Source organism: Sphaerodactylus townsendi, linkage group LG06 (assembly GCF_021028975.2).
Source record: "Sphaerodactylus townsendi isolate TG3544 linkage group LG06, MPM_Stown_v2.3, whole genome shotgun sequence".
Lineage (NCBI taxonomy): Eukaryota > Metazoa > Chordata > Lepidosauria > Squamata > Sphaerodactylidae > Sphaerodactylus > Sphaerodactylus townsendi.
Window position 1 is genome coordinate 130,583,502 of NC_059430.1, and position 11,957 is coordinate 130,595,458.

At 60.3% G+C, this 11,957-nt stretch overlaps 1 protein-coding gene across 1 annotated transcript in view; it reads right to left on the reverse strand.

The window, feature by feature from the left end:
* The window catches only part of LOC125435554, a 24,012-nt gene extending 13,100 nt beyond the window's left edge, over nucleotides 1-10,912 (reverse strand). Inside the window, exons 1-3 of the mRNA XM_048501748.1 lie at nucleotides 10,731-10,912; nucleotides 9,358-9,437; nucleotides 2,544-2,687 (exon numbers count right to left, since the gene is read on the reverse strand). Of these exons, the coding sequence (XP_048357705.1) occupies nucleotides 2,544-2,687; nucleotides 9,358-9,437; nucleotides 10,731-10,912 (406 nt within the window). The remainder of the gene's footprint in view (nucleotides 1-2,543; nucleotides 2,688-9,357; nucleotides 9,438-10,730) is intronic.
* Nucleotides 10,913-11,957: the final 1,045 nt, after the last annotated feature.

Below are 11,957 nucleotides of genomic sequence, written 5' to 3' on the forward strand. Positions count from 1 at the left end.
TAATAATAATAATAATAATAATAATAATAATAATAATAATAATAATAATTCAATTTAATAGACTGCCCTACCCCCGAAGGGCTCAGGGCGGTCCACAAAACAATCAAACATTTAAATACATCAGATAGTTTCAATTAAAACAATAGATAAATTAAACATTAAAACACTAGCAGCAGTAATCTTCCACAATTAAATTAAGTAGGTGATGTCTGGCATTAACCCCCCGGGGAGGGGACTAGCCGATATTCAATCAGCAGATGACATATGGGGCTGTAAAGAGCAACAGAGAGCAACAACATTGCGGTGGCTGATGGAGGTAGTTAAAATAAAACAGCAAGTACATGCAATTCCATTGCAATCCCATTGAAAACCAGACAAAGGCAACCAAAAGGCCGAAAACTGTTCAAAATGAACTTGCCAGGAGGCTTCAACCTTGCCCCCAAGCTTCAAAATCCCACTTCCTGAAATGTGTGTGTGGGCGGATTTCCAGATCAGATGGTACAAACCTGTGGGTATAATATGAAGGAACAGAAATTCATCTGTGCAGAGTCATGACAGAGGGAGGGATGGGCAGGAAATGGGGGTAGCTGCTTACGGATGAAGGAAAACACATTTTTCACCTGTTCTAAAGTAGTCTGTTGATTACCATTGCTTGGCTTACTGAAAGATGGTGTCAAAACCAGGATATTGGGGGAGGGGGGTCAGCTACTGTTGATGTTAAATGAGTGGTGGGATCCAAAAATTTTAGTAACAGGTTCCCATGGTGGTGGGATTCAAACTGTGGCGTAGCGCCAATGGGGCTGGGCGTGGCACGACGGGGGCATGGCCAGGCATTCTGGGGGCGGGGCATTCCTGAGCGGGACTGTGGCAAGGACGCAGCCGCTGCGCCAGTCCTTGGGCGGGAAACGAATGCACGCAGGCGCAGGCTGCCATGCACACCGGTCACTAGCGTAATGCCCATTGGGCAAGGTGGGCAGCTGCCCAGGGCATCACCTTGTGGGGGGCATCAAAATGCTGGGTTCGTTTTTGGGTATTTTAGTGGTTTTCCATTTTAGGCCTGCAGGGGGCGCAGTTTTTAGGCTAGCGGCACCAGATTTTCAGCGTATCATCAGGAGACTGTCCTTATGCTACCCCCCAAGTTTGGTGAGGTTTGGTTCAGGGAGTCCAAAGTTATGGACTCCCAAAGGGCGTACCCCTATCCCCCATTGTTTCCAATGGGAGTTAATAGGAGATGGGGGCTACAGTTTTGAGGGTCCATAACTTTGGCCCCCCTGAACCAAACTGCACCAAACTTGGGAGGTATCATTAGGGCAGTCTCCTGATGAGACCCTGAAAGATTTGAGACTGTGCCTTCAGAAATGTGCCCCCCACAGCCTGCAACCCCCATTGACAGCAATGCAGAAAACTCAATGCAGAACAAAGATTCTTGGGCAAATTTATAGGATGTTCCTGCAGGGGGCGCATTTTTGGATGTATCGGCACCAAAATTTCAGGGTATAATTTGGACATGATGGCACCCCCCAAGTTTGGTGCAGTTTGGTTCAGGGGGGCCAAAGTTATGGACCCTCAAAACTGTAGCCCCTATCTCCTATTAGCTCCCTTTGGAAACAATGGGGGATGGGGCACCCCCTTTGGGAGTCCATAACTTTGGACTCCTTGAACCAAACCTCACCAAACTTGGGAAGTAGCATAAGGACAGTCTCCTGATGATATGCTGAAATTTGGTGCTGATATGTCTAAAAATGCACCCCCTGCAGGCACCAATGTCCTGGTGCAAAAACATTTTTGGTTGTGGTGGAGTGGCCGCCCATGGTTTTGCCCAGGGCTACAGTTTGCCCAGGGCTGCCTCGTTACACCCCTGACGCTGGTGCACCTCCTGCTAGACTGCTTCAAGTTCTGCGCGCTACTGCTGAGAGGAGGGGCGTAACTAAGGCAAAAATCAGGTGGCAAAATCACCAATCAGTAACCCCCTCTCGGCACACACCAATAATTAGTGACCTACTCTCGGGAACCTGTGAGAACCTGCTGGATCCCACCTCTGTGTTAAATCCAGCTAAGGAGAGGATCACCCCCCTGGGTTGGGAACTCTCCCGTGATTTGGGGGATGGATCCTGGAATAGCGGGCCTTGGGGAGGGAATTCAGCAGGGTATAATGCCAGAGAGTCCAACATCCAAAGTAGCCACTTTTTCCAGGGGAACTGAACTTTGTCAGTTGGAGAGGAGTTGTAATTGTGGAAGATCTCCTGGCTCCACATGGAGTTTGGCAACCCTCCCCGTTCCCCAGTTCCTTCAGCAGAAACCCTCCCAATGGGGGAGCGGACCGGTTTTCGACCTGATAGTTTCTAGCAAACTTTGCAGGGGCCCTGATATCAGAAACAGGATCCCTCTTGCCCGTCTCCTCCGGTTTCTTCTGATCCACTTCCCTTATCTTATTCCTCTTTCGCAACCTTCCACACCCAGGGTGGTTTCCTTCCACCCGCAATTCCACCTGTTTCAATATTACCTTTCATTTATCTCCCCCCCCCCCACACACACACACACACCTGTTGCCACAGCAATGCCAAACAAGCCCTCGAAAACGATACCCCGGGTGTGACCACTCTGGCGTTCTCTTTGAGTAGCAGTCACAACTGTTAAGTACGTAAGAGGAGTCCCAATGTAAACCTTCCTTATGAATTCCCAGGTGGCTGAGGAGGAGGAGGAGGAGGAGGAGGAGGAGGAGGAGGAGGAGGAGGAGGAGTTTGTATTTATATCCCCCCTTTCTCTCCTGCAGGAGACTCAAAGGGGCTGACAATCTCCTTGCCCTTCCCCCCTCACAACAAACACCCTGTGAGGTGGGTGGGGCTGAGAGAGCTCCGAGAAGCTGTGACTAGCCCAAGGTCACCCAGCTGGCGTGTGTGGGAGTGCACAGGCTAACCTGAATTCCCCAGAGAAGCCTCCACAGCTCAGGCCGCAGAGCTGGGAATCAAACCCGGTTCCTCCAGATTAGATACACGAGCTCTTAACCTCCTACGCCACTGCTGCTTATGGGGGAACGCACCTTCCCATGTACTCAAAGTTTCTGCCCCGTGAAAGTGGACTTATGGTGCCAACTCCATATTCAAACCAAGAGAACTTCAGGGATAGAAAAAATATTTTAAAAACTTACAAGCCAGGAAAGTCACATTTTCACAAGCTATCCTTATGCAGATGTTAGAATGTCCTTAATGAAAGTAGGAACTTGCATCAAATTCCTAGCAGCTTGGGGAAATCAGATACCTGGGCCTGTCTTGTCTTTACAGGCATCCCAGGTAATGTGATTTTTAGGATGGCAAATATGTTGCATTCTGCCGCCCCAGCAATTTCACTAAAGTAATCCACCACCTGGGCCATCATTTACTTCTGCCTGTCAAGTTGGGCTGCCAACCTCCCGGTATAGCCTGGAGACACTCCCCTCCCCAGAATTACAACTGATCTCCAATTGACAGAGATCAGTTCTCTCGGAGAAAATGACTTCTTTGAAGGGTGGATTCTGCCCTCCCCAATCTCCAGGAATTCCAGGAATTCCTCAGCCCAGAGCTGGTAACGTTCAGGGGACATGATGATGAAGAAGAAGAAGAAGAAGAAGAAGAAGAAGAAGAAGAAGAAGAAGAAGAAGAAGAAGAAGAAGAAGAAGAGGAGGAGGAGGAGGAGGAGGAGGAGGAGGAGGAGGAGGAGTTTGGATTTATATCCCCTCTTTCTCTCCTGCAGAAGACTCAAAGGGGCTTACAATTCCCTTGCCCTTCCCCCCTCACAACAAACACCCTGTGAGGTGGGTGGGGCTGAGAGAGCTCCGAGAAGCTGTGACTAGCCCAAGGTCACCCAGCTGGCGTGTGTGGGAGTGCACAGGCTAATCTGAATTCCCCAGATAAGCCCCCACAGCTCAGGCCGCAGAGCTGGGAATCAAACCCGGTTCCTCCAGATTAGATACATGAGCTCTTAACCTCCTACGCCACTGCTGCTCCATAAGAACAAGCCAGCTGGATCAGACCAGAGTCCATCTAGTCCAGCTCTCTGCTACTCGCAGTGGCCCACCAGGTGCCTTTGGGAGCTCACAGGCAGGATGTGAGAGCAATGGCCTTCTGCGGCTGTTGCTCCCAAGCACCTGGACTGTTAAGGCCTTTGCAATCTCAGATCAAGGAGGATCAAGATTGGTAGCCATACATCGACTTCTCCTCCATAAATCTGTCCAAGCCCCTTTGAAAACTATCCAGGTTAGTGGCCATCACCACCTCCTGTGGCAGCATATTCCAAACACCAATCACACGTTGCGTGAAGAAGTGTTTCCTTTTATTAGTCCTGATTCTTCCCCCTGTTCTGAGAACCAGAAACTTGTTTTCAGTCAAGTTACAGTGCTGAATTTCACACTCAAGACACCAAAGCTTCGAAAGCACACGTAGGTCAGCCAATCTCTTCCAAACGGAGACCAGCTTTTCTACCTGGCCCGTTTTTTAGGCCACTTTGCAAAGCTCTGGTGGGATTCTTATATACAGATGGGAAACTCGTGTTCAGAGCCTAAGCTGAGAGAGGATGGTTTTGATTCGTCACCCCCTGACCTTACGTTGTGTTTCTGCGCTCACTCCCAAACGGGCCCTGACGGCATGTGCAATTTTTTGTGCCACACAGTGGGGCAAACGCAGTGTTTCCCGCAAGAAGCAGGCAGCTGGATCCAAAGGTGATCCATTCTTTCCCCTTGTTTGTTTTGCCACATGCTAGACAGTGAATATCGGGCTTTTGCCTGTCCTGTGGGCCTTGTGTGTCTCCAGCGAAAAACACCAAGCAAGCGAAAGCAAAGCGGGAGGGGAAAAAGAGCCACAGAGAGAGGGAGAGGGAGAGGGAGAGGGAGAAAGGGAGGGAGGGAGGGAGGGAGGGGGAGAGAGAGGGAGGGAGGGAGAGGGAGAGGGAGAGGGAGAGGGAGAGGGAGGGAGGGAGGGAGAGGGAGAGAGGGAGAGAGAGGGAGAGAGAGAGGGAGGGAGGGAGAGAGAGAGAGGGAGGGAGAGAGAGGGGGGAGAGAGGGAGGGAGGGAGGGAGAGTGGGAGAGAGAGAGGGAGGGAGAGAGAGAGAGAGAGAGAGAGAGAGAGAGAGAGGGAGAGAGGCAGGTCAAAAGCTGTGGCTTGCGTCTTGTCCACTCAGTGGGGAGGGCACATAGCTTTGTGGGTGGTCAGAGAAGTTGTAATTTTAAAAACCTCCAGATGCCACCTATGGTGCATACACCTATGGGGCATGCATTGAAAATGCTGGGGGGAAGAATTAGGACTAATAAAAGGAAACACTTCTTCACGCAACGTGTGATTGGTGTTTGGAATATGCTGCCACAGGAGGTGGTAATGGCCACTAACCTGGATAGCTTTCAAAGGGGCTTGGACAGATTTATGGAGGAGAAGTCGATTTATGGCTACCAATCTTGATCCTCTTTGATCTGAGGTTGCAAAGGCCTTAACAGTCCAGGTGGTTGGGAGCAACAGCCGCAGAAGGCCATTGCTTTCACCTCCTGCAGGTGAGCTCCCAAAGGCACCTGGTGGGCCACTGTGAGTAGCAGAGAGCTGGACTAGATGGACTCTGGTCTGATCCAGCTGGCTTGTTCTTATGTGGGGGGGGGGGAGGGGGGGAGGGGGGGGGGGGGGGAGGGGGGGGGGGGGGGGGGGGGGGGGGGGGGGGGGGGGGGGGGGGGGGGGGGGGGGGGGGGGGGGGGGGGGGGGGGGGGGGGGGGGGGGGGGGGGGAGGGGGGAGGAGTTGGGGGGGGGGGGGGGGGGGGGGGGGGAGGGGGGGGGGGTGGGGGGGGGGGGGGGGGGGGGGGGGGGGGGGTGGGGGGGGGGGGGTGTGGGCGGGGGGGTGAGGGTTGGGGGGGGGGGGGGGTGGGGGGGGGGGGGGGTGGGGGGGGGGGGGGGTGGGGGGGGGGGGGCGGGGGTGGGGGGGTGGGTTGGGGGGGGGGGGGGGGGGGGGGGGGGGGGGTGGGGGGGGGGGGGGGTGGGGGGGGGGGGGGGTGGGGGGGGGGGGGGGTGGGGGGGGGGGGGGGTGGGGGGGGGGGGGGGTGGGGGGGGGGGGGGGTGGGGGGGGGGGGGGGTGGGGGGGGGGGGGGGTGGGGGGGGGGGGGGGTGGGGGGGGGGGGGGGTGGGGGGGGGGGGGGGTGGGGGGGGGGGGGGGTGGGGGGGGGGGGGGGTGGGGGGGGGGGGGGGTGGGGGGGGGGGGGGGTGGGGGGGGGGGGGGGTGGGGGGGGGGGGGGGTGGGGGGGGGGGGGGGTGGGGGGGGGGGGGGGTGGGGGGGGGGGGGGGTGGGGGGGGGGGGGGGTGGGGGGGGGGGGGGGTGGGGGGGGGGGGGGGTGGGGGGGGGGGGGGGTGGGGGGGGGGGGGGGTGGGGGGGGGGGGGGGTGGGGGGGGGGGGGGGTGGGGGGGGGGGGGGGTGGGGGGGGGGGGGGGTGGGGGGGGGGGGGGGTGGGGGGGGGGGGGGGTGGGGGGGGGGGGGGGTGGGGGGGGGGGGGGGTGGGGGGGGGGGGGGGTGGGGGGGGGGGGGGGTGGGGGGGGGGGGGGGTGGGGGGGGGGGGGGGTGGGGGGGGGGGGGGGTGGGGGGGGGGGGGGGTGGGGGGGGGGGGGGGTGGGGGGGGGGGGGGGTGGGGGGGGGGGGGGGTGGGGGGGGGGGGGGGTGGGGGGGGGGGGGGGTGGGGGGGGGGGGGGGTGGGGGGGGGGGGGGGTGGGGGGGGGGGGGGGTGGGGGGGGGGGGGGGTGGGGGGGGGGGGGGGTGGGGGGGGGGGGGGGTGGGGGGGGGGGGGGGTGGGGGGGGGGGGGGGTGGGGGGGGGGGGGGGTGGGGGGGGGGGGGGGTGGGGGGGGGGGGGGGTGGGGGGGGGGGGGGGTGGGGGGGGGGGGGGGTGGGGGGGGGGGGGGGTGGGGGGGGGGGGGGGTGGGGGGGGGGGGGGGTGGGGGGGGGGGGGGGTGGGGGGGGGGGGGGGTGGGGGGGGGGGGGGGTGGGGGGGGGGGGGGGTGGGGGGGGGGGGGGGTGGGGGGGGGGGGGGGTGGGGGGGGGGGGGGGTGGGGGGGGGGGGGGGTGGGGGGGGGGGGGGGTGGGGGGGGGGGGGGGTGGGGGGGGGGGGGGGTGGGGGGGGGGGGGGGTGGGGGGGGGGGGGGGTGGGGGGGGGGGGGGGTGGGGGGGGGGGGGGGTGGGGGGGGGGGGGGGTGGGGGGGGGGGGGGGTGGGGGGGGGGGGGGGTGGGGGGGGGGGGGGGTGGGGGGGGGGGGGGGTGGGGGGGGGGGGGGGTGGGGGGGGGGGGGGGTGGGGGGGGGGGGGGGTGGGGGGGGGGGGGGGTGGGGGGGGGGGGGGGTGGGGGGGGGGGGGGGTGGGGGGGGGGGGGGGTGGGGGGGGGGGGGGGTGGGGGGGGGGGGGGGTGGGGGGGGGGGGGGGTGGGGGGGGGGGGGGGTGGGGGGGGGGGGGGGTGGGGGGGGGGGGGGGTGGGGGGGGGGGGGGGTGGGGGGGGGGGGGGGTGGGGGGGGGGGGGGGTGGGGGGGGGGGGGGGTGGGGGGGGGGGGGGGTGGGGGGGGGGGGGGGTGGGGGGGGGGGGGGGTGGGGGGGGGGGGGGGTGGGGGGGGGGGGGGGTGGGGGGGGGGGGGGGTGGGGGGGGGGGGGGGTGGGGGGGGGGGGGGGTGGGGGGGGGGGGGGGTGGGGGGGGGGGGGGGTGGGGGGGGGGGGGGGTGGGGGGGGGGGGGGGTGGGGGGGGGGGGGGGTGGGGGGGGGGGGGGGTGGGGGGGGGGGGGGGTGGGGGGGGGGGGGGGTGGGGGGGGGGGGGGGTGGGGGGGGGGGGGGGTGGGGGGGGGGGGGGGTGGGGGGGGGGGGGGGTGGGGGGGGGGGGGGGTGGGGGGGGGGGGGGGTGGGGGGGGGGGGGGGTGGGGGGGGGGGGGGGTGGGGGGGGGGGGGGGTGGGGGGGGGGGGGGGTGGGGGGGGGGGGGGGTGGGGGGGGGGGGGGGTGGGGGGGGGGGGGGGTGGGGGGGGGGGGGGGTGGGGGGGGGGGGGGGTGGGGGGGGGGGGGGGTGGGGGGGGGGGGGGGTGGGGGGGGGGGGGGGTGGGGGGGGGGGGGGGTGGGGGGGGGGGGGGGTGGGGGGGGGGGGGGGTGGGGGGGGGGGGGGGTGGGGGGGGGGGGGGGTGGGGGGGGGGGGGGGTGGGGGGGGGGGGGGGTGGGGGGGGGGGGGGGTGGGGGGGGGGGGGGGTGGGGGGGGGGGGGGGTGGGGGGGGGGGGGGGTGGGGGGGGGGGGGGGTGGGGGGGGGGGGGGGTGGGGGGGGGGGGGGGTGGGGGGGGGGGGGGGTGGGGGGGGGGGGGGGTGGGGGGGGGGGGGGGTGGGGGGGGGGGGGGGTGGGGGGGGGGGGGGGTGGGGGGGGGGGGGGGTGGGGGGGGGGGGGGGTGGGGGGGGGGGGGGGTGGGGGGGGGGGGGGGTGGGGGGGGGGGGGGGTGGGGGGGGGGGGGGGTGGGGGGGGGGGGGGGTGGGGGGGGGGGGGGGTGGGGGGGGGGGGGGGTGGGGGGGGGGGGGGGTGGGGGGGGGGGGGGGTGGGGGGGGGGGGGGGTGGGGGGGGGGGGGGGTGGGGGGGGGGGGGGGTGGGGGGGGGGGGGGGTGGGTGTTTAAACTGGGGACCCCAGATTCTCCCTTTAAGGTGGGCACCACAGGTCGAGTGAGGGTGCTGACCTCCAGAGCCAGAACCTGTGCCAGCATGCCGACTCAACCCCTTCTGGCCTGCCCATCAGTAGACCTGAGCCCCTGCCTGCCTGCCCAGCGGTAGACCTGGCGCTCCTCCATGAGATCAGCAGATAGCTCAATTTCTCTCCCCCCCCCTCCACTGTATCTAGGGAAAATGGAGCTGGGGGGGAGGAAAATTCAGATTATGCCCCGGGCTCCATTTTCCCTAGCTATGCCTCTGTTCCACCCTCCCGGGGTCTGTGCAGGCAGGCTTCTGCCCTCCCCAGGCCCTGTGGCTCTGTGGCTGGATCCGCCTCCTATGGCAGCCATTTTGTGGCTATGCCCACCATGCTGTGTCAGAATTCCAAAGGTGCTCACAGGGTCTGGCTTAGAAGAGCAGGAGCCGGCAGCAGGGATACGCAGGGGGCGGGGTTATGCAATGTGTGGGGGCGGGGCTACGTAACTCCACTGGGGTGTCGGGGGCAGGGCACCATGGAGGATTGGGGTGGAAAACAAAGAGTGCGCGCTGGGCGCAGGATGGCTTAGCTACGTCTCTGGGGGGAGGGGTGCAAAACTCAGATTTTGCACCAGGCTCCATTCTCCCTAGCTACGCCTCTGAGAACTACCATCTCATCAGCATGGCATACAAAGGGGTGAAACAGGAAGTGACATCATATGCACCTACCTTGTTCCAGAGCAAAAAGCCATTGGTTGATAGAATATCTTTTGCTGAAGATCACAAATATTAGATGAAAAGCCGAGGTCCTAGACAGAGCCAGCAAGGCAGTTACAGGCCAGAAGATCAAAACAAATGGCCCATTAATAGACGTTAATTCAATTCTGAGGCATGATCAGGGGTCTTAACTGAAGGAGCGGGGAGTTAATTGGCCTTTGAGGCAGACAAAGGAATTAAAAACAAATTAAAAATAACCCCAAGGTTGCAGTGCTCTATATTAAGTGGAATATTATAAAAATACAAAAATGCTATAGAGAAAAATCCAGCCACTACAGTTTAATACAGAGCACTGCAATTTCATAGCATTGTAACCTTTGGGTTCTTTCTTTTGTTTGTTTTTAATGTTATAGGTTTTTCATAACTCTTCTTTGGTTGTAGGAGACAAAGGAATTAAGATCTGGATTTGCACCTTCTTGGGGCTGGGAAGGGGTCAGCAAAGATTAAGGCATTCAACTGTCCTTGTTCTTTAAAAAAAAAAAACACAAAAGCCATAGCATCCTGAATCTCCCTCTGCCTTCCCCTAATAAATGTCTTTCCAGATTTGAAAACAGTGGAAGGAATTTAAGTTGTTATTATTATTTATTTATTACTAGCATGCCCGGCCACGCGTTGCTGTGGCTGAGTCTGGTGAAGTGGAAAAGGAAGAAAAGGGGAAGCAAATGGTTTGAACATGTGTCATTGCACAATGATTGCAAGGGAGGGGAGAGGCAAGGGGCCCCTCCCTCCCCTCCCTCTCTCCCGTTTCCTTGCATGGCAACCCTGCAGGTCCCTCCCTAATGTTCCCCTTCCTCTGCTAGAATGGGTGGGCCATGTCCAGGTGGGCTGATCCTGTCCCTTTCACTCCCTTCCCTTGCAGGCGAATTATCTAGCGTAAAACACGCTGGGAGGCATGAGCTACGTTGCGTTCAAATTTCAGAGTGTTTGGTCCAGCAAACCCCTGGACCTTCCCTCACCTTCCCCTTCCTCCGTTAGGGTGGGTGAGCCATGTGCAGATAGCCCGCCACATCCCTTTCACTCCACAAGGCAGTGGTTTTCAAGGTTGGTTCCCTTGTATCAGAGGGTGTTGCTTTGATGTCCAGCAGATGGCGCTGTTGTGGAACAGAACTGTGGTTCCAACTGTCACAGGTGGTGATTCCAACTGTCACAGGTGTAGCATGTACACAATAACTGGCACAGTTGTGACATGTACACAACAGGAGGTGTGGAAACAGTATGAAAACCTGGCCGCACGTGAATATGACGTTGTGTGAAAATTTGAAACCTCCCAGCATCTTGCGATTGACTCTGCCTTTCTGAGCAGCCATTTTGTAGTGAACCATTACTCATCGGCCATGTTTAAAAAGCACTCGGAGGTTGAACAAGGTTGGGGCCCCCTGCTGAGGACAATCAGGGAGTCAACCACAATAAATTCAGGGGGAAGAAGAAAGAAAGGAGCCAAATTACCCCTGAGAAACCTCGGTAATGTTTTATATAGGCACTGGACAGCATTGAGCATCAACTTCATTGTTGTTTTCCCGACGACTTTGTACTGTACAATAAACTCAGCAAGCCTTTATTGGCATAGACAACAGTACAATAATAATAAAAAAACTGATTAAAAATATATACAGGAAATAAATGTTAGGTCGAAGGAAATCTACTGGCGTTTAGTAATTTCCAGGAGAAAGTCTGCCACTATCATACAGAGAGAAGGATCAGGATTGTCCAACAAGTAGTGTAATCTAATTAAATCGAGGAGATGGAGTAAATGTAAAGGAGTAAGATTCACATACTTGGATCTGATTTCCTTGAATCTGAGACAGTGTAGTAATTGGTGGGCCAGAGATTCAACTGAGCCATCGTTATATGGGCACAATCTTTTAGCCTTTTCTTGCTTATTAAATCTGCCATGTAACAAGGCAGAAGGCATAACATTAAACCTGGCGAGCATTATGGCTCTCCTTTGAGCAGGGTTTATTAAGCAATACAGGTAGTGTGCTAAGTGGCCCCGTTCAAATGGGAGAGAAAAATACAGGGGGGAGCATGTTTTCTTGGCTGCGGTGATTAGGGTAGAGAACTCTCTATCCAATAGTTGACTTGTTAATTTCCTATAAGCTTCTGAATAGGACAAAGGGCAAAGTGAATCCACTGACAGTCCAATAGAGGCCATTTTTTCTTCAATTATGGAAAACCAGGGGTTGGAATGGGTGTCAGAGAGCAGACGATGGACCAGGGAATTACAGTCTGAGAGAAAATGGATTCGCAGCCAGAATCTAAAAGCCCTCAGCCAAGCGGCTGATTCCAAGCAGTTTTGACCGAACTCCAGACAAAGGGCTGCATAGGGCATGCAATTTGGGGGTCCAGGTATCTTATGAAAAAAATTGGATTGAAGAAAATTCAAGGAGTGGTTAATAGCTTGAATCCAAATTGGGACTCCGTAAAGCAATCTTGAGGCGACTTTGGCATTGAAAAATTTGAGGGCAGGAGGGATAAAGGAATGGCCACAGCTGTAGAAGAAACGTAGTAATGCTGACATACTGTTAGATGTAGCTAGGAGAGTGGCCTTCCTC